This window comes from Schistocerca serialis, chromosome 3 (genome assembly GCF_023864345.2).
Source record: "Schistocerca serialis cubense isolate TAMUIC-IGC-003099 chromosome 3, iqSchSeri2.2, whole genome shotgun sequence".
NCBI classification, from domain to species: Eukaryota; Metazoa; Arthropoda; class Insecta; order Orthoptera; family Acrididae; genus Schistocerca; species Schistocerca serialis.
The window spans coordinates 831545402-831569126 of record NC_064640.1 but is presented as its reverse complement, the minus strand read 5'-3'; the positions used below and the strand labels follow the sequence as shown (position 1 = coordinate 831569126).

The following is a 23725-nucleotide window of genomic DNA, read 5'->3' as shown; positions in this document are numbered from 1 at the left end:
GTATTAGGGGACAATCTGTAACTTGTGTTATATGTAAGGTTGTAGTGCAAGTAGTTTATTGTTGCAACTTTTTACCACTGAATGATATGCTAAATGTTTATTGTGAGATGCAAATAGCCAGGGCAATTTTTTGTCCTATATATCACTGTGTTTGTCTTCAAAACAGCAAGTGTAGAATTTTCCACACTTGCCAGCATATAAACTGTTCATCTAATAATTAAAAAATGGATGAATCATTGTCAGCAGTGTCTTACAACATTGACAATACTGCAATATAATTTCATGCACCCCACAGCCCTTCATCTGGAATTAACATCAATGATTTGTGTCAGTGACTTCTTTTAAATAAATTATTTATATAACTCAATCCAAGCTGACCTCATGAGATTGACTATACTTCAAATTAGAACTCACCACAACAGAAGAATTAAAACAAGTTAGCAGAAACTAAACCCAGGAACTATTTTTCAGTAGACTGACACTAAGGCCATAAAAACAGTCAACGCACATACAACTGTCACAAGTTCCATAATACATTAGAGAGGTTTGGAAAATGGCTCAGGGCAATGATACACAGAATGGTGTTCAGAAATTGGATACCATCATCTTTCCTCCCATTTGCGAAGGTATACTACTATTGTATTTCAGGGTCATCATCATCATCATCATCATTATCATTATTTATTAGTCCATATTCACTATATTTAATGACAGTTATATGAAATGAGCTTTATTTACAATTTTTTTCGAATTATTTTGCAATTGCAAGTATATAAATATTTTTGATGTTTAAAAATGCAAATAGTTACTTACAAAAAGAATTTCTTTGTTTACTTACATGTATTTCTTGCTGTTAATACTTCATCATTAGGTTTTTTCTGTTTTGTATACATGAGAAATTTATTCCCTTTACTCCAAACATCTAATTTTGCACTATTTTGTCAAGTGCCCAATTTCTGAGATTCCGGATGTATATCTTTGTCCACCACAATTTGCGTATAGAAGCTTAAGCAACAAAATTGACTTGTTTATGATCATGTATGCCTCTAATTGAAAATGGATGGAAACTTACAGGCCAGTAGTATAACAAATTTGGGTGAATGAGAAAACCATAAAAATCAAAGTATCTTACATTCAATCAATCTGCATCACTTAAAAAGTGGGACAGCAGAAATTTCGTTTCCTGATTTTCCTGATTCAGAACAAAATAGGCTATAAAACGCAATTTTTGCACTTTTTTGTTTATTTCAATAAATACTTAAATTGATATGCTGAAATTTGAAACATTTCACACTTTAAGAAGATGAGCACAAATAGCCATGTACATGCACATACATTAAAAACAAAAAATTTAAATAAGTTTAAAGATATATCATTTTTTGAAGTACAATAATGGTTTCAGATCACTTCTCATTTCTGATTATTCTCAAAGTGAGGATTTGATTGTTCTAAACATGTGGTTATTTCAAAGCAAATGATTGAACCAGAGGAGAATATTACAATTTAATGCTGTTAATCCAATTTTTTGGTGTATACAATACTAGTATTAGTGATAATAAACTTGCTGTAATGTGCTGAGCCTACTGCTATGATTTACGTTGTATACAGTATAGTCACATTAAAGCTTGAAACATGTACCATCATATGACACTTTAGTCTATATGCATATATTTAAAAAATTTCAGACCAACAGCTAAATCTTTTCTGGATGTTAATACACAGTGTCATTTTACTCTAGTCCAGCAACACTCAAATTTTCAGCTAATATCATTGAATGGACATCTTCAAACACCATTTTTATGTTGTTAGTATCTGTAGCTGTTGTAAAATGGTAGTAGAAACCTCTCTTCCTAATAACGTCCTCTACAGGTAATGAGACTCTATGGAATACAACATATTCATGATGTGCAGGTGTTTTTTTGGTTGTAATTCCCTGAAAAAATAAAAACTCTTAAAATCCTACTTAGATAACATTTCAAACACTACAATACTTTGAAAATGTATTACCTAAATAATGTAAATGAAAAAGATTAGATCATGTAAACATGCCTAAAAAGGTTGCTGAACAGTATTAAATATTACAATGGTTTCAGGGTAATACATAACAATTATAAAACTTGTGTCTAGATTACCTACAGGGATTTCTTTGCCCAGACAAGAAGGAAAGTAGGTAGGTGGGAAGAGGATATACACCTCTTAAAAACATGCCATAAAACAAGAATACAGAATACACGTTTACAAAGAAAAAATGTGCTAATGTATCTTCCACAGATATCAAGAGGAATGGTCTTAAGCATCAAACATTTAAGAAAACCTCCGAAAATCTGAATGAAGAAGGCTATGTGGGAATTAGAGTCCTGTAAAATAAGAGACTTAATTATTGTGTCATCTCACTACCTGGAAGCAATATACTAACCCAAGTGAGACAAAGTAAGCATAGAGAAACAGAATGGAGTGCAACAGTTAAGATTCCAAAACCAATGCATTCTGAACGTGCTCTATCAGAAATTGTGTTGATAGGTCAGAGATAAACAAGGGAGAAAATGGCATAAAATGGCTTACTCTAGGGGAATACCCTAGGGTTTGTTTGTGGAATGAATATTTCACTCAGTAGTAGAGTATTCACTGTAATAAAGTCTAATCATACATCATTAATACCGGCAAGCATTTTCGTTTGTAATTAGTCAAGACATGGTTAAAGTTTCACACCATTAGAGCCACTATTAGCTGAAATAAAAAATTGGTATGTAGTTTATTCTGGTCAACAAGAAACACTACATTTCAGAATATGTTTGAATACCCTATTAGATGCTTTACATGCATGATGATGTCTCAATGAACCATGTAGCATTACTAATAACCTCAGTGGCTATAATTATCAGGTATTCTTAACACAGGTCATCAGCTTAAAGAAGGATTGGGGATTAAACATATAATCTTCCTTCACTATTGTCTTGACATTCCATTCAACAATGACAATATATGGCAACATATTAGAGACACATTGATCTGAAGATCAGAGAATAACACTTTGATGCATGCCACTTTCTCGATATGATAATCATTTTCCAGCAGTAAGTTACTTGAATATTGTATGTGATGTTGGTCAAACTGTAATACTCTTTTACAAAAACATCGAATTACATTCTATTAATTTTATAAACACACTACAACACACTACAATCACAAAAACAAAGTAATAGGCTTTGTTGTCCCTCAAACAAAATATAATATGTTCGAAGTGGAGAATTTTCTTAAAAATATGGCAGCTTTTCAATATATTTAAGTAAAGTAATTAATTTCTGAACTCAGTTAAGTAGTAATGAAGTTAATAAGTAACATTATTTAAACAATTTACGTTTTATACACTGTATCACTTACAAGGAAAAGGTCTCTGATAAAAGATCTTGTCCGAAGGTACTCATCATCAGAACGGCCATCTGTTGGATAATTAAAATCATTGTCAAAATGTGTTAAGAACACACTGTTCGTCTTTTCATAATAATTAAAATACAACTTTACTTTCAAATAAAATGAAAATATCTTAAATAGCTCTGAAATGATATGAAGACAAGTAGACTTGTTTCAACTCTTAAATTTCAATTAGTGATTGAGTGATTGACAAGTGTTGATTTAATTTATAAAAAAGTCAATATGGGTTCCTAAAAAAGTTTTAATTTCATCTCTCTGTGATCTGGTGGTATTTGACCAGTTGCAGTCTTTTAAACCTACTGTATGTACAAACGGATGTAGTACATTATAACAATGATAACTAATTGTTGAAAGAACTTTGTATATTAGCTCACATTCTTGAAGAACTAAATGTAGTGATAACTTACCACATATTGATTATGTGTCATGCATAGCTACAAAATACGCCTATGTATATTAAAATACACCCTCTTGTAAAGATGTGTGGGGGACTCTGAACAATAATTTCGCTGACAGAAGATGTATACGCGCTCTTCTGGAGCCATAGGTAGTACACACTGTGCTTTCATGTCGTACAGATGCTATGTATTGTACTAAGTGGAAATAAAAGATGTCTACGGAAAGCAACATGGTTGTAATAATTCACTATCGTATCGCCTGGACTGTGAAAATCCAACACAGATGTATTCCCTTAAATTACGATAACAATAAAAGTATTCCTGGTATTACACATAGCAAACTAAATTTGTGAACATAGCATAATTTATTGAAATGCACTGATGCAAGCTCTGTAACTTTTGATGTAGATTCAGACACAACAGGAAAGCTTTTTCACTACCAGAGTAGCTAATAAACAGATGAGATAACCAAAATTACTATCTTACTGTTTTCTAATAATTCGTGTGTTCACATACATGTAGCATTGTTGTTCAAAGAATTATAAAATTTTTTTCAATGGATTTTAATCACACTATCAACAGGTAAAATCCAAAGGAAACTAAATGCTAGAATTTTTTCCCTTTTTCTTCTTTCTGATATTCTCCTTTACCACTTCTGGAGTATTACAGAAACCACTGGGCTGTAGTATGTTCTGTAGGTAAGTGCATAAAGTGCTGAATATGTACTGATGAATTTATAGCAGAAAAGGATAATCATAATACACTGATCAACACTGATAAGGCATTTCCTGTGAGACGATTTTAAGAAATTTTACAATAGAAGCTTAATACCCAAGTCCTTCCTGTCCTTCTGGGAACAAGTAACAAAGCAGGAATAGCTATGATACACTAAAAACAGATATAAGATAATATCTATGATATGATCAACATATATAACAGCAAATTTACAACCAAGAATTCCTTGCCCCTCCTCAGTAGTCTCCTTTAAGAGTACTTCCACAATATTTCATATTGTGGCAGCATCAGTGACTTTTTAATTAATTGTATTTCCAGTCATCAAAATTCATTGCTCAACAATAGAACAATACCTCTACTTTACAATAAATGACTTACCCATGCTGTTTGAAGGTGAAAATTTGGCTTGTGTTTCATGCTTAACAAAAAGCCTGCACATTGTGTACTGGATGTTTGGTTGTTTCTGAATCACACATATTGTAACAAAGATATGTATGTATTATATGATTATAATACCTACCATATTTCCAGTATTAAATTTATTGCAGTTTTGACTAAAAGAGAACGTTTATTGTATCCACTACTTGATTGGTTGTGGAACCAAAATATTTCACCTTTTTTTCAGTAAGTTAAATAATCATTGCCATTGTGTAGTATCATTTGTTGGTACTGATGACTTATCTTGTGGTCACTTAGTTATTGTCTGTTTTTATCAAACTGTTCTCTAATGAAGGTGTTTTTCTAGATACGGTGAATATTCAGAATGAAATATGAACAAATAAAACCAATAAAGTGTAGCTGTGGATGTACTGTTTTGTCCAGTTGATAACAACCATGCAGTACTTAAGTTGCTGAATAAGAAATTCTCATTTTGATGTAACAAATTATGACATCTGACTGTAATTAAACATGAAGACACAATGTACAAAGACATCACCAGCTAGGATGAATGCTAGAAACATATTATATTAAAGAGAATTTTTGTGAACTGAATGAAGATTTTCCTTATTTAAAGTAACAATAATGTTCTTATAACCGTTAATTTTTTTCTGCCCTTATGTGAAATGACACATGGAAATCAGAGAAACACTGACAAGAAATAGAATCATTGATGAATAAAACTCGGTAGCAGCACTTAAAGAAAAAAGTAGATACAAATGGTAGAAATGATCAACCAACAATATATAAGAAAACTTGCAAAGAAATAAGTGAAAGAAAAAAAATGATAAACAACTGAATGTGTACCAGAGACCAATATAGAGGTATGGGTAGTAAAACAATGAAAGGAGAAATTAGTGTAATTGAGGCCAGGTGAGTGGCAAGAGCCAAGCAAAAATTGTAGATGCAGTTTCTATCTGTTGAATTTTACATTCATCATACAGCAAGCATAAAGGTTACACTAATTTCTGTTATACTTATGTACATTATTTTCTTTTTATTAAATACTTTTTCATTTTTTAATTACCACTTCCATATTGCACAAAACTATTAGCATAAATATCTTCAACAAGGTCATACTATAAAAAAATATCAACATCTAGTACAAATGTCAGGAAAGAAAAATTAAATATAATACAAGAAAAATAATTTTTAATGTGAGAATAACATACTTCAATAATGCTTGGTTTGCTATGAATCATTTTTAAACTACCTACCCAAACGTTTTAAGTGATTTACCTTTAGGATTCATTATATAGCTGTCATATTCAGGGAAATTTTGTCTAATGCTCTTCCCCTGCTTTATCTTCTCCATTAGCACATCTTGCTTATTCAGAAACAGTATAATTCCTGATTCTTGCAGAAACCTGAAATCATAGGTTTTTAGACCATATTTTCGCTAGTTAAATTTCAACATGAAATTGGAGATTTACTTTTTCATAAACCATGTAGCTCAGTTTTACATAACATACTTTTGTTATAGATCAGTTATATTATATATATTATATTATATTCATAATTTTCTCGGACCATTAATTCATTTTTAAACCCTCTGAAATGACATTGCACTTAATTTTTTTCTCAATAAGAGAAACAGTCTTCCTAAATAAATTAAAATGAATCAGCATTTTCCTCTGTTTTCTGAAACTGTAAGCAAATACAAGGGTCATCCTCAAAGTTAGTTCCGTTTCTATTTCTATCCGCAGCAGAGCTACCATTGCAGTTCCGAGCATGCGCGGCAGTTACTCTGACTCAAGGAGAAGAAATGTACACCATTTTCAGATCGCTGCTGCCGACATGTGCATTGTAGTGCTTCTTTGTAATGTTAGCAGTAATTGAAAATGCCACCACGTGTGAAATCAGATCTGTGATTCGTTTTCTAAATGAAAAGAAAGTTAAACTAGAGGAAATTCATCGGCAAATCTGCGAGGTTTATGGACAAAATGCTATAAGTGATTCGATGGTTGGTAGATGGGTCAGACAGTTCAATGAAAAAAAATGGCTCTGAGCACTATGGGACTCAACTGCTGTGGTCATAAGTCCCCTAGAACTTAGAACTACTTAAACCTAACTAACCTAAGGACATCACACACATCCATGCCCGAGGCAGGATTCGAACCTGCGACCGTAGCGGTCGTGCGGTTCCAGACTGTAGCGCCTTTAACCGCTCGGCCACTACGGCCGGCTAGTTCAATGAAGGATGTGATCATATGTGCAATGAAGAAGGAAGTGAACCCCCATCTGTGGTTACTGATGAACTAGTTCACACAATTGAAGAGAAGATTAAGCACAACCGTAACTCTACACTAAGTGTCCTTGCTATGGAAGTTCTGTAAATCTCACGATCACTAATTCATGAAATTGTTACTGAAAAACTGAAATTTTGAGAACTTTGCTCATGTTGGGTACCCAAAATTCTTACTGAACAACACAAAAAACAACGGATGGGCAGTGCACTTCAGTTTTCGAGACGCTACAATGAAGAAGACGATGGTTTTCTTTCTCAGATAGTCACGCGGGATGAAACTTGGGTATCGTACGACACCCCTGAAACAAAACGGCAATCAGTGGAATGGAGCCACAATTCATCCCCAACCAAGGTTAAGCTAAGCTAATCTTGAGACCCCAAAAAGTCATGTGCACCGTTCTTTGGAACAGAAAAGGCGTTTTGCTGATTGATTTCTTACCACAAGGCCAAACAATCAATGGGCATGGTTACTGCGAGACCATTAAAAAATTGCGCCGCGCAATGCAGAATAAGCGCCGAGGATTACTGTCAAAAGGTGGTCTTTTTTCCACGATAATGCCCAACCTCACACGGCGAATGTGACCAAACAACTCTAACGGGAATTTCACTGGGCCGCATTTGATCATCCTCTATACAGCCCGGACCTCGTTCCTAGCTACTTTCATCTCTTCTTACACCTAAAATCTAACCTTTGTGATCAAAATTTCAACGATGGCAACGAGCTGGTAGAACATGTTACCACATGGTTGAATACACATGCGGCAACCTTCTATGAAGAAGACATACAAAAATGTGCCACGCTATGACAAGTGCCTACAAAATTTCGGAAGCTATGTGGAAAAGTAGTTTAACAGCTGTAGATTTCTGTACAACAAATATTTATTTCTGTATCTGTACACGTTTGTTCTACATAACCAAATGGAACTTATTTTGTGGACGTCCCTTGTATATCAGTGTGACATAACTCGCAATCTTTGAAATATCCTTATTGCATGTGAAATATAAGTAAACCTTTGTATTTAATGGGTGAAACTTTTATTACATTATCAAATGACTTGGATTTCCACGTACGGGTTATATCAAATGCTCTTTTTCAATTTTTTCTGATATATCTTCTAACCTATTAGTTTTGCTATTTACTGTTAATACATATTATAATTTAGCTACCATGCTCCAATTTCCAATTAAAACATGCCTGAGAAGCCTCACAACAAATTATGGCATTATTTCATTAATTAATTATTTTTATTACCAATGAGTATAAGTGGTTTTCTTCTACTAGATTACTGAAACCTCTGAGCGATCTATAGGACCTACAGTTCTGTGTGCCAACCCTTTTCATGTTGTCTTAAATTTCTCAATTTGCAATATCTGAAGTAAGATAGAGTGTCGTACCTTGCTACATGTTTCAGACTTTCAACTTTAGCCAGCTCGGTAATATAAATTTAGTACATTTTATTATTCCATGTTTAAATAATGGCGTTCTCTTTTTACACGAAGCAGTCTTTCTCTGAAATTACGAAAATTACTCCAGAATATCAAAGTTTTTCCAAATATAAAAACATCGTCCAAGGCACAACATGGTCATGTATGTAGGAACAAACATTCAACTGAAATGTAAAAGTACTGCAGTCAAGAAAATCTTGTTACTATTGAATAGTCTATCTGTTACATTTTACTGTAATACACGCCAACAAGCAGTAAGTGAAATAAAATTAAGCAGCAGTATTACAAAAAACCAGGTGTAAGTCAAATAAATTTTGAAATTGAAGATAATTCTGTATCAAGGTACAAGATGACGCACAAACAGTTAAGTGTGGCTCCACTATCCCTATGTTGTATTAAGGGTTCTAAGAACATATAGTAATTTACTCTCCATAAAATTCTGTGCCTGAAGAATTAACAATGTATTCCACATAGCTTTCTTTATGTATAAAGCAGCGTGTGTATGTATGTATGTCCAATATCTCATCCAGAACCTCTGAATCGATTTCAACCAAACTTTGCACACAAACAGCACACTTGACGAGTATGAGAACTGCGGGGCTAGAATCTCCTAGCTCCCATAGGAATGTAGATTTGAGAAAAAATATTTTTCAGTCCCTGATATGAAGGATGCCCTGTACGAGAGGCATGTTGAGTGGGAGTAGTCCTTCCATGTCGACTTGCTTTGCAAGAAGGCAGCCTATATATCAGGAGCAAGAAACTGTTTTACAACCACCAATATGTAGGCTGCCCTGGACGACAGCCGTGCTGTGGGAGTAGTACAGGCCTGCTTTATCGATTTTTTGCAAGGGCTATACATGCAGATGAGCATGGCAGAACAGAGAGGGAGGAGAGGAGGAAATGAACAGGGGGAGATATGGGAAGAGGAGGTAGACACAGAGAGAAGCGGGAGGAGAAGGGCAGAAGTATGAGGGGGAGGAGGAGATGGACTGAGAGAAAAAGGAGAGGAGTAGATGCACGGAGAGGGAAGAAGAAGATGGAGGGGAGGGGATGAGGCAGGCAGAGAAAGGGAGCAGAAGGAGATGATCAGAGAGAAGGTGATGAAGAGATAGACAGAGAGGGGGGAGGAGGAGAGTGACAGAGAAAGTGAGAGAACAAGATGGATAAAGAGAGGGTGTGGGGAGAGATGGATTTGTTGAGTAGGGCGGGGGGAGGGAGATACAAAGAGAAATGGGGGCAGGAGAAGATTGACAGAGAGAGAGGTGGGAGGAAGAGGGTGAAGGAGTAGGTGAGTAGATTAGAGGGGGAAGGAGAAGATAGTCAGAGAAAAGGGGATGGAGGAGATGGAAAGAGAGAGAGAGACTGTAGTACATGGACATAGAGGGGAGAGAAGATGGAAGGAGAGACAGGGAGAGAGGAGGGGTTCGGTAGAGAGCCGGTGGGGAGGGGATGAACAAAGAGAGATGGGGAAGAAGCAGATGGATAGAGAGAGGGAGAGGAAGATATGTGTCTCATATACGTGTGTAAAGCATATGCTGGTAAAGTTGTGGGGAAAAGGCGCGCCATTATACAGCCTTTAACTATGCAGAACGCGAAGTCCTTACAATTCTTGTGTGAAACACGATCTCATATCTAACAACTACAAAAACTGTAAAAAAAAATCGTGAAAACTGCTTATGAAGGTATCTACTGCACATTGTTTCATGTGATTCTGAAATCAGTCACTAGAATGAAGTACCGATCTAAAACCCTAATGTGTTCCTAGGTATCCTGCCAGTTACGTAACAATAGTCTCCACCACTAACTGTAATTTCGTTTATCTTGAAGGAAGGAAGTTTTCTGTTCATGTAATGGAGAGCTTTCTACGAACTATTTCATTTCCTATTTCTTTCTCCTGAGAAGTCTTTGTAAATTTAGATTCACTTCACACATAGTTTTAGCTGCGTTTTTCTCTTTCTATTTGATTTAAATTTAATCTTTTTACTAATATATCTGTTACCTAGATGAGTAATCCCTTTATAATTGTAGCTAACAGGGTTAACACTTCTCTGTGTAGCTGCAAAGCTCGCTATGGAGCATGAAACTCTTTCATTTCCATTGGAGCCTTTTTTTTTTTTTTTTTTTTTTTTTTTTTACCAATACAGCCTGTTGTCAGTGACAAAAGCTAACACCATTCCTAATCTGAGTCTGTATTAAAGATTGGGTTCAATACCAGCAAAAATCATTATTAGCCATAATGAAGTAGTAAGTCAGACACCCACTGTGTTAGTACCACATACAATGAGGTGACAAAAGTCACAGATACCTCCTAATATCGCGTCGTACCTCCTTTTCCCAGCGTAGTGCATCAGCTCGAATCGCATGGACTCAACAAGTCCTGTAACGTAATTCGTATTGAGCCAACATTAAAGAAACGTGGGATCTCTGCAATAAAGGGGGTTTGATTTGTTAATTAAATTAGTGTGAATGAGAAAGAAATACACACATCAAAAAAGTTTTGCATTACCCCAGTTCCCAGAACTGTATCACAGACACAGTCTCTTTGACTGTTCAGAGATGTCACTAAACCCGCCCAATGATGTAAACAACGATGCATGAGCAACGCCTGTTACACGGAGGGGGTCCAACAGCCGATCAGTTCAAGTCATTCCATCAGGAAGGAGGTACACGGCTCGTGTTGTCTGTAGTTCAACCATGCCTAGACGGTCAATACCGTGGTTCAATCGCGTCCTCATTGTTACTTTGTGCCAGGAAGCGCTCTGAATAAGAGAAGTGTCCAGGTGTCTCGGAGTGAACCAAAGCGATGTTGTTCAGACATGGAAGAGATACAGAGAGACAGGAGCTGTCGCTGACATGTCTCGCTCAGGCCGCTCAAGGGCTACTATTGCAGTGGATGACCGCTACCTACGGATTATGGCTCGGAGGAACCTTGACAGCAACGCCACCATGTTGATAAACGCTTTTCGTGCAGCCACTGGTCATCGTTTTACGACTCAAACTGTGCGCAATAGGCTACATGATACGCAACTTCACTCCCGACGTCCAAGGCGAGGTCAACCTTCGTACCATGACACCATGCAGCGTGGTACGGACGGGCCCAATAACATCCCGAATGTATCGCTCACGATTGTCATCAGGTTCTCTTCACCGATGAGTGTCGCATATGCCTTCAACCAGACAATTGTCGGAAACGTGTTTGAAGGCAACCCCGTGAAGCTGAACGTCTTAGACATACTGTCCAGCGAGCGCAGCAAGGTGGAGGTTCCCTGCTGTTTTGGGATGGCATTATGTGGGGCCGACGTACGCCGTTGGTGGTCATGGAAGGCGCCGTAAAGGCTGTACGATTCATGAATGCCATCCTCCGAGCGATAGTGCAACCATATCGGCAGCATATTGGCTAGGCATTCGTCTTCATGGATGACAATTCGCGTCCCCATCGTACGCATCTTGTGAATGACTGTCGTCAGGATAACTATATCGCTCCACTAGAGTGGCCAGCATGTTCTCCAGAGATGAACCCTATCGAACATGTCTGGGATAGATCGAAAAGGGCTGTTTATGGACGGCGTGACCCACCAACAACTCGGAGGGATCTACGCCGAATCACCGTTGAGGAGAGGGACAATCTGGACCAACAGTGGCTTGATGAACTTGTGGATAGTATGCCACGACGAATATAGCCATGCATCAATGCAAGAGGACGTGCTACTGGGTATTAGAGGTTCTGGTGTGAACAGCAATCTGGGCCACCGCCTCTGTGTGGTTTTCATGAGCAATAAAAAGGGCGGATGTTTATGTTGATCTCTATTCCAATTTTCTGTACAGGTTCCGGAACTCTCGGAACCGATGTGATGCAAAACTTTTTTTGATGTGTGCATATTCTATCGTTTGAAGATTAATAAGCTAAGTCAAGGAATATCGTCTTTTATTCCAGAGAATCATTGTCGGCACTAGTTATTAATTTTGTGTGGAAGTTAATTACAGGCGCATCATGGGCAGTAGACACACTATTTCATCATTTTTCCGAGCGTGTTCTCTTGTAAGTTGCCTCCCATCAAAATATCCTATTGTCTCAAATTAAATGAACTGTAGTATTACGAAAAAGAGGTAGGGAAACTTACAAGACACAAGCACACCCAACATTATTAACTGCACAGTTGCTGAAGACAAGAATCTGGATGCTACTGATTAATTTGGACTGTAATCTGTTGCGTTATTTGCCGGCCAAAGTGGCCGTGCGGTTAAAGGCGCTGCAGTCTGGAACCGCAAGACCGCTATGGTCGCAGGTTCGAATCCTGCCTCGGGCATGGATGTTTGTGATGTCCTTAGGTTAGTTAGGTTTAACTAGTTCTAAGTTCTAGGGGACTAATGACCTCAGCAGTTGAGTCCCATAGTGCTCAGAGCCATTTGAACCATTTTTTTGTTGCGTTATTTGATTGAATTCCACACACAGTCGGAGTTGAAGTTCAGCTTCATAATCAATAGTATGTACACGGTGACAGTTAATTAACTATAAGAAGAAAACGTAAATTAGTTACAAACTACGGCGTGCACACACTTAATTCATCATGCAAACGTCACTACAGATGTTCGGATCCAGGTTATGACATGTTCGATATGCCTTTCATCTTTGGTGATGATGTGGCGCAGACGAAAAGCGGGATTCTGTATGACCCGCCGAAGTGTCGGAACATCGATTACCTCCTGAATGGCTGTTTTCAGCTCACCAATAGGTTTGGGGTTATTGCTGTATATCTTGTCTTTAATATTGCCTCACAAAAAGGAGTCGCATGTCTTCAGATGCGGAGAATATGGCGGCCAATCGAGGCCCATGCCAGTGGCCTTTGGGTACCCCAGAGTAAGAATGCGGTCCCCAGTGTGCTCCTCCAGGACATCAAACACTCTCCTTCTTTGATGGGGTCGACCTCCATCTTGCAGGAACCACATCTTGTCGAAATCAGGGTCACTTTGGATTATGGGGATGAAATCATCTTCCTAAACGTTCACGTACCGTTCGGTAGTCAACGTGCCATCAAGGAATATCATACACATTATTCCTTGACAGGACACTGCACACTAAACAGTCACTCGTGGAGGGTGGAGAGACTTCTCGATGGCGAAATGCGGATTCTCAGTCCCCCAAATGCGCCAAGTTTGCTTATTTACGGACCCATCCGAATGAAAGTGGGCTTCTTCGCTAAACCAAAGCATACTAATTCCCATCATGCCCCGCGGCCAACCGTGCAGTTTGAAGGTCCTAACGCAAACGGTTCAGAAGTTACGACGATTTTACTTCATAAGGTTCAATAATTGTCGCCCTTTAAATCCCTAGACTATTCCATTCCAATAATGTACACAAAAAACACTTTGACCAACGTACCATATGGAGAGTTTAAATAATTTGTCGTTTGGATAATTCTGCCTCCCGTGGCCCAAACGCCAGTGATCATCCCTTTTTGCAGTTGAAAGGATTAAAACATAATAAAATATAATTAATATTGATAACGTTCATTTGAAAACACTAGTGACGATAATGTGGATGGTGTGTCGATGTGGATAGCGATGTTAACGACGGAAATTTAGCGATGGTTACTTTCCAAAGCAGAAAGAACATAGAGACGAATGATCCCTTGGTGAGGTCATTAGAGCCAAAGCACAAGCTCTCATTGGAACAGGTGGGGACCGGTAAATGGCCGAGAACTACACAAGTGAATCATTCTGTCGTTCGTCCTAAGTCAGTTAATGAAACCACAGAAATCCTTGATGTCGATGAACGGATGGGGATTTGAAGTATCTCCCAAGGGTAAAAAAGAGCAATATTATACTTTAATTTACCGTCGACGTCAGAATGCGAGACCAGTGCCTTCTTGATCACATCCCACAGTTTGCTCCCAGTTAAGGTGACATGGGACAACGGCGGGTGTGACAAACGATATAGTGATATCACTATATTTAGGGAGGGGGGGGGGGGGGAGTGAGATGGAGGTGTTGAATATTGAGAAGTGTTTATCCGCGGAGTAGGAGTGCACGGATAGAATTTTTAGTGCCTTGTATACCTACTTTCACAGAGCAATATGGCATATACACATACTTTCATGAGCATGTAAGTTGTTTTATTTTCTGCCACTTGCAGCTTTTGCTCAACACCAGTTCTGTATCAGGCTGAGAGCTTCTTTACATTTCTCTTCTATATGTGCTCTGTAATCCACTGAATCAACAATCAGCTTAGTGCTTCAATAACTTATTGACATGCTTCTAACAATGATTTTGCTTTTTGTAAACCAACATTTGCTGCTGCGAGTCACGATTTTCGCAGCATTTCATCAACCACTCCATAATGAATAAAATGATATATTTTCTGATATTTCAAGAAGAGGCATTATCACTATGACCCAAAATTTAGCCCTACAGTCGCACACGTGTAACCACTCATTTGCGATATTTCTTAAAGCTTGTGTCGGAGTGACCCATCTACCTTCCGAATTTTGTAGTAATATCGTAGATAGCTAAAAATTCCTCATATCTCCCGTCTCCCTGAGGCTGGTGAAAAGGGGGTTAGGTTGCACCACAAGTAATGAAAAGCGAACTAAATGTCGATCATCACTGAAACGGCAGGGCGAGACGTCTTACTCTCGAGTAGTTCTAGCGCCACATGTATTCCATCCTCGATAGACCTTCCTTTCTGAATACAGTATTGATTACTATTTAGTCCTGTCAGATCTCTATGTGTAAACAACCGCGCGTAAAAAATGCAGTTCTTTAACTTTTGCATTTCCTCGTTGCATCAGGAGATATATCGACTTTTATCAAATTGTCGAGGTTTCGTGGCCACTTGTTGACAAACTGCCTATTGGCTTCTGTCTCGGGTTCTCCGGCCGACGTTCATCTAATGATTTTTCTGACGTTTCGCCAGCACGAGTGGCTGGCATTGTCAAAGCTTCACCCTCCATTGCCGGTGGTGAACTGGAGCCGAGCTCGCGGGCGCAGACTATATGTACCTGGTGCGCCAACGTCCGAGGGCTTCTCCGCGGTCATTTCCGGTGCGGTTCTCCTCTTGCTACCTGCGACGGTCGTTCGCTGCAGTACGGGAAGCCAGGATCCGTTTACCTTAAGGCTTTCCTCTTTCTTGTTCAAACTGTTCGCGTGTTTTTGTATTTCTACAGCTTCTCTGAACAAGCGCGTGTGATAGTGGTTCTCTACAGCCAGAACTTCCGTGTCGGCGATTTTTATTACGTGGTCGGTCTCATTCAGTGCGTGCTCTGCCACGGCCGATTTCTCCACCTGCCCCAACCTGCAATGTCGCTTATGCTCTTTGATCCTGGTGTTAATGGATCGTCCAGTCATTCCGACATAAACTTTTCCGCGTGTGCATGGTATGCGGTATATTCCCGACATTGCAAGTGGATCTCTTTTCTTCTTCGCCGATCTAAGACACTCTTTGATCTTCCTTGTCGGTTTGAAAATCGTCTTTACGCCATGTTTGCGCAATATACGGCCGATTCTGTCCGTCACTCTGGGAATGTATGGCAGAAAGGCCGTACCCGACATTTCTTTTTCTGGTTCCTTACTTCGCCGAGTGTTTGGCTCTGTTACACTTCTAATATAATTTGTGGAGTACCCATTGCTCCTCAGGACAGTTTCCAGGTGTTGCATTTCTCGTTTGAGGTGTTGCGGCTCACATATTCGTCATGCTCTCGTTACGAGCGTACTAATCATGCCTGTTTTCTGGCTCGGGTGGTGATCTGACAGTTTGTGCAGGTATCGGTCCGTGTGAGTCGGTTTTCGATACACGTTGTGTAACAGGTTTTCGCCGTCCCTTGTGACCAGCACATCTAGAAATGGCAGTTTCTTGTCCTTTTCTACTTCCGTGGTAAATGTTATGTTGGCATGGAGGCTGTTCAAGTGTCTTAGGAAGTCACCGTGTGGAGCCATGGTGAAGAACAGATCGGTGACTTCCTAAGACACTTGAACAGCCTCCATGCCAACATAACATTTCCCATGGAAGTAGAAAAGGACAAGAAACTGCCATTTCTAGATGTGCTGGTCACAAGGGACGGCGAAAACCTGGGACACAGCGTGCATCGAAAACCGACTCACACGGACCGATACAACACCTGGCAACTGTCCTGAGGAGCAATGGGTACTCCACAAATTATATTAGAAGTGTAACAGAGCCAAACACTCGGCGAAGTAAGGAACCAGAAAAAGAAATGTCGGGTACGGCCTTTCTGCCATACATTCCCAGAGTGACGGACAGAATCGGCCGTATATTGTGCAAACATGGCGTAAAGACGATTTTCAAACCGACAAGGAAGATCAAAGAGTGTCTTAGATCGACGAAGGAGAAAAGAGACCCACTTGCAATGTCGGGAATATACCGCATACCATGCACATGCGGAAAAGTTTATGTCGGAATGACTGGACGATCCATTAACACCAGGATCAAAGAGCATAAGCGACATTGCAGGTTGGGACAGGTGGAGAAATCGGCCGTGGCAGAGCACGCACTGAATGAGACCGACCACGTAATAAAATTCGCCGACACGGAAGTTCTGGCTGTAGAGAACCACTATCACACGCGCTTGTTCAGAGAAGCTGTAGAAATACAAAAACACGCGAACAGTTTGAACAAGAAAGAGGAAAGCCTTAAGGTAAACGGATCCTGGCTTCCCGTACTGCAGCGAACGACCGTCGCAGGTAGCAAGAGGAGAACCGCACCGGAAATGACCGCGGAGAAGCCCTCGGACGTTGGCGCGCCAGGTACATATAGTCTGCGCCCGCGAGCTCGGCTCCAGTTCACCACCGGCAATGGAAGGTGAAGCTTTGACAATGCCAGCCACTCGTGCTGGCGAAACGTCAGAAAAATCATTAGATGAACGTCGGCCGAAGAACCCGAGACAGAAGCCGATAGACAGTTTGTCGATATCGACTTTTGTCCTTGAGTAAAGATCTCAGTATATATATTAAGCCGGACATGTAGATTTTGTATTCGATAAACAAAACCTGCATGTCTGGATTAATCCGAATACAAATGCCTCTTGAGTTTAAACCACCACTATCTCTGTTTCAGGCTTTGAGCTGCGCGCAAGAGTGATAAGATCTGTTTTTCCGAACTGATTAACTGTAAAGCGGGAAAGCAAGAATTTATTTTTTGGTATTAGTTTAAAGGAGTAGAACTGAACTTTAAGACAGCCGTAACAAAAGAATTTGAGTGAATGGTATTTCATGTGGGCGATACATGTCGGGATTTCATGGTTCATTTCCTGTCTTCAGAGACAGATGGCAAATGACATGTTACATATCTAGACCTGCTTTACCCATGTTCTTTGTTGCCTCTTTCAAGAGATATAGGGAAGATTTTCAGTCGAAAAACAAAGAGGAATTCAAGGGCTGCACAGTCATGATGCGGCATCTAGGTACTTTGCTATATAGTGCGTGATTTCCTTCTACAAATTATTCAAAGAAATACAGCGCAAACTGTATTTGTTCCTTAGTCATATAGAATGTTCCCAAGAGCGCAAGTCAGTATCCCGGCAAGCAACAGAAATCGTGGTCGTCTTCCTAGCAGGGCGTATAGGTTCAATCCACTGTTTTGATTGTTGTTTCACTTATGGCCTTCCACGTCTCATCCATAGTAACAAATCAGTGCACAAAATCAGTAACACTCTATTCGAAACGGTCTCGACATTACTGCGACCTGCTTTTGCATTTCATTTTTGCCGTATTCAACAAATGCGAAACCTATTTTGCACAAAGCTTTTTCATAGATAATTTTACATCTAAAATGTATCACGCTCATTTTTCTTATACGCCTACGGCGTCTACTGTTTCATGAACCAGGAAACACCCGTTATACAATACCATAGTGTATTTTCTCGATGTTTTCATCTGAGGATGCAGTTTCGGTTCATGGATCACGCGGCTACTTTCAACAGAAGTACTTCAAGTTTTGAATCCATCCATCCTCATTTAACTCTTGAAAAAAGAGCACAGAAATTTTGGAAACCCTTAGTAACTCTGGTTAGTTACCGCTGGCTATGAACAATCATGAACAAAGAATTTTATGACGGCATGGTGTTCCACTTTATCCATTTCAACGAAGTGCGCGCAACACTATTAATTTAAAAATTTCGTATGAACTATTCCACTTATATCACTGAACTTTCACTGAATTCCTGCACAGGATATAAAAACATAACAAAACACAAAATTTGGATGATATCATTCATATCATCTGTGTGCCAGACCAAGAATTTTTCATCCTATTGTCATATACTCTGTAGGTAAACAATGTAATCAATGATAACGCGTATAAGTAAAAATCGAAACATTTGTGCCTAAATATCAACCGAGATGGTTACGTACCTGCTGTACCACATGTTCTCGAACAGAATCAAAGCTTCCTTCAGCCGATTAGTAGATGTCTGCTCACGCAAAGTTTGATCAAAGTCACTACATGCGACAAGGAACAGTACTGATCGAATACCGTCGAAAACCTGCAAACCAATGGCAATATTAGGCTTATAACAGATCACACAGAGGCATTCAAACAGTTGTACTTCCCGCACTCCATTCGCGAACAGAAAGGGAAAGAAACTCGTACAGTGGGGTGTACTCACTGCTGTGCACATCTCAGTTGTTTGCATAGTTTGGATCTGGACCTCAAATACATTTATTTAACTTTTAATAAAGGAAATGCTTTTGCTGTATGAGTTTGTGATAAATACGAATACTTTGTATACAAAACCGTCTAGATTGCTATTAAACCGTTCCTTATTTATAACGCCGTTTCGGCTACTGTCATCGTCAGATACCGGCAGCTAAGATTATAGGAACATAAAGAGCGACGGGCTGCAAAAGTTCTATCTAGACGGTTTTATACAAAAAAATCAGTTAATCCAAATAAACATGTGTTATTCGTTTGTTTTATTGAAGACTAAGGTAAAAAGAACAAAACGCTGAAGAATAAACACCGCAAATATTTGGATTAATCCCAGTTACATAAACAATACGTTATAAGGAATTTCTTTGTAAAGTTTATACACTACTGGCCATTAAAATTGCTACACCACGAAGATGCTGTGATATGCAAATGATTAGCTTTTCAGAGCATTCACACAAAGTGGCGACACCTACAACGTGCTAACATGAAGAAAGTTTCCAACCGATTTCTCATCCACAAACAGAAGTTGACCGGCGCTGCCTGGTGAAACGTTGTTGTGATGCCTCGTGTATGGAGGAAATATGCGTACCATCACGTTTCCGATTTTAATAAATGTCGAATTGTAGCCTATCACGATTGCGGTTGATCGTATCGCGACATTGCCGCTCGCGTTGGTCGAGATCAATGACTGTTAGCACAATATATGGAATCGGTGGGTTCAGGAGGGTAATACGGAACGCCGTGCTGGATCCCAACGGCCTCGTATCACTAGCAGTCGAGATGACAGGCATCTTATCCACATGGCTGTAACGGATCGTGCAGCCACGTCTCGATCCCTGAGTCAACAGATGGGGACGTTTGCAAGACAACCATGTACACGAACAGTTCGACGACGTATGCAGCAGCATGGACTATCAGCTCGGAGACCATGGCTGCGTTACCCTTGACGCTGCATCACAGACAGGAGCGCCTGCGATGGTGTACTCAACGACGAACCTGGGTGCACGAATGGCAAAACATCATTTTTTCGGATGAATCCAGATTCTGTTTACAGCATCATGATGGTCGCATCCGTGTTTGGCGACATCGCGGTGAACGCACATTGGAAGCGTGTATTCGTCTCCGCCATCCTGCCGTATCACCCGGCGTGATGTTATGGGGTGCCATTGGTTACACGTCTCGGTCACCTCTTGTTCGCATTGACGGAACTTTGAACAGTGGACGTTACATTTCAGATGTGTTACGACCCGTTGATCTACCCTTCATTCGATCACTGCGAAACCCTACATTTCAGCAGGATAATGCACGACCGCATGTTGCAGTTCCTGTACGGGCCTTTCTAGATACAGAAAATGTTCTACTGCTGCCCTGACCAGCACATTCTCCACATCACTCACCAATTGGAAACGTCTGGTCAATGGTGGCCGAGCAACTGGCTCGTCACAATACGCCCGTTACTACTCTTGATGAACTGTGGTATCGTGTTGAATCTGCATGGGCAGCTGTACCTGTACACGCCATCCAAGCTCTGTTTGACTCAATTCCCAGGCGTATGAAGGCCGTTATTACGGCCAGAGGTGGTTGTTCTGGGTACTGATTTCTCAGGAACTATGCACCCAAATTGCGTGAAAATGTAATCAGCTCTAGTATAATATATTTGTCCAATGATTATCGGTTTATCATCTGCATTTCTTCTTGGTGTAGAAATTTTAATGGCCAGTAGTGTGCATGTGCTGACGGTTTATTTCCGAACCTAAGACAATTCATAGACAACCCTTGTTAGAACAGAAATATTACTGTTCAGTAACTGGAGTCTGCCATAACCAGAAAATGACGAGGAGCATCTGCTCGGAATAATTTAAGAACGACCCACCCCCTTGGGAACGGCAGAGTCCATCTGACTCATCTATAGAGTTCGAACGAGGAGTAAGATATCTCTTTTATTGTTTGTCAGTTTATAACCCTTACTAAATTTAGCTATTTTCCTGATTTACCTTGCGATTTTAATCATTAATCTAATTTAAACTAGTTGTTTCTGGGACCGAAAGCCGTTTTTAATAACAAGTATGTTAATGAGTTTTAATTTTTAGCCGGCCGGTGTGGCCGTGCTGTTAAAGGCGCTTCAGTCTGGAACCGCGTGACCGCCCCGGTCGCAGGTTCGAATCCTGCCTCGGGCGTGGATGTGTGTGATGTCCTTAGGTTAGTTAGGTTTAATTAGTTCTAAGTTCTAGGCGACTGATGACCTCAGAAGTTAAGTCGCATAGTGCTCACAACCATTTGAACCATTTTTTTTTAAATTTTTAATTAGAGGATTTTATACGAGAATTAAAACTGAAAAAGTAAACACACTACGCAGAATTTTACCACTGTGTTAAAAGTGTTAGCAATGTCACCAACGACAAGCAACACCCGGCAAAATAGGGTATTTCGGCCTTATATAAGCCTCGTGTCCTTAACCGGCATCAACCGCCACTCGTGCAGCAGTACGACCCATCGGCCGCGTCAGTTTCTGCTACGACTTCCTAGCGGTTTTGTCTGCACACGATGTTATCATATCTTCATCACGGCCGAGATAGCCATTTTTCTGGGTACTATCAGGAATTAAACACTTGTAAGTCGCTAACAAACAATATTTACTGGATTCTTATGATCCAGTTTCGTGTTCTTCCTCTTATCCACCCTATTTTTCAGGTCCACATTAGTATGTCCCTCAGTGGTGACCGATAAGTATCTAAGATTACTAATGGATATTTCAACATTCATTGCATTTGATGTTGCCAGGAATGTGCCTTACAGAACGTTGGGAAATCGTAATCGTTTAATGGCTTACTGTAATCTAGCTAAGTTTTTAACCTCCTCATTAGTAGGCGTTACTAGTTCTTTGACTTACAGGCCCATAATTCGTATGTTTGCTGTTGTAGATTTTTCCTGAAGATGGCCGGCCGCAGTGGCCGAGCGGTTCTAGGCGCTCAGTCCGGATCCGCGCGACTGCTACGGTCGCAGGTTCGAATCCTGCCTCGGGCATGGATGTGTGTGATGTCCTTAGGTTAGTTAGGCTTAAGTAGTTCTAACTTCTAGGGACTAATGACCTCAGAAGTTAAGTCCCATAGTGCTCACAGCCATTTGAACCATTTTTCCTGAAGATGCGATTCACTATCGCGTAACCGGTTGTACCTTGATTCCACTATAGACGAGGATTAGCATCGACAAGCAGACTCTACAATTTTTTAGAAGATTTTACTATAATTTTTTTAAAATACGTTTTCTTCTAAATTGGATTAGCGGAGAAGATGCTGAAGATTGAACCAAGATCTGTGAGAATTACAGATTTGAGAAAGGAAGCTGACGAGCTCAATAGAAACGGAGCACAAACCTGGATAGGACAAGGTTGTGGACAGAAAGCATTTGTGTCCCTTACGACCATTCGCCTTACTGATTTAGGGAAACCGAAGATAAACAAATTCTGCATGGCTGGAAGGAAATTTGAACCCCCTACTCGTGAATGCATGTGCATCAGCTACGCTATTATGGCACTTTGTTCTGTACTGGTTTTATCAGCGGCAAAAGAGTAACAGAAGTGCCCAACAGCATCCGATGGGAGACACAACGTGAAAGACTCCATGAATCGTAAAGAGCGTTACTCTCCAAATACAGAGTCACCGCGTTCCAATATGAGTCCTTGCGAAATGACTAGAATGGTAAACTCTAAAAATTTGGATTTACAGCGATATAAACTGTCCTCCCGCATGCCATCTGCGAATGGAATAGGAAAACTGATTCTGATTCACTTTGTAGCCACCACCACAAGCCTATTTACAAACGTAAATATACATATATTTTTGGCAACAGTTGCACCCGTAGTTGCAAATTGATATCTGCTTTAGGGCTCTTTCGAATGCAGAAACACAGTTCTTGCCATACTAACAGCCAAATATTCCAAAGGACGTGGAATGTGTTACGCCATGAACACCTTGGCCGGACGCCAAGCTGATACTCAAGTAATGCAATGTAGGGTTTCATGGCCGGTACTTGCGATTTTACTGATATTGGATTTATTGGCATAAGGCCGTGGTCCAAGGCATAATTCTCTGCTTAACGTATCGTCTTCCACTGCTGCAGTCTTCATACAGGGTGACAGTTATTGCACCATATGAAATAAAATCGTCATAACTTCTGAACGGTTTGCGTTAGGACGTTCAAACTGCACGGTTGGCTGCGGGGCATGATGTCAATTAGTATGCGCTGTATGGTTTGGTTCAGTGACGAAGCTCACTTTCATTTGGATGGGTTCGTCAATAAGCAAAATTGGCGCATTTGTGGGACTGAGAATCCGCATTCCGAGATCGAGAAGTTCTTCACCCTCAG

General features: G+C 39.9%; 1 protein-coding gene across 1 annotated transcript in view; it reads right to left on the bottom strand.

Annotated features, from left to right (window-relative positions):
* Positions 1 to 1729: 1729 nt before the first annotated feature.
* The window catches only part of LOC126471254 (guanine nucleotide-binding protein G(f) subunit alpha), a 59644-nt gene continuing 37648 nt past the window's right edge, over positions 1730 to 23725 (bottom strand). The window contains exons 7-10 of the mRNA XM_050099372.1: positions 19063 to 19193; positions 6243 to 6370; positions 3382 to 3440; positions 1730 to 1933 (exon numbers count right to left, since the gene is read on the bottom strand). Coding sequence (XP_049955329.1) covers positions 1730 to 1933; positions 3382 to 3440; positions 6243 to 6370; positions 19063 to 19193 — 522 coding nt within the window. The remainder of the gene's footprint in view (positions 1934 to 3381; positions 3441 to 6242; positions 6371 to 19062; positions 19194 to 23725) is intronic.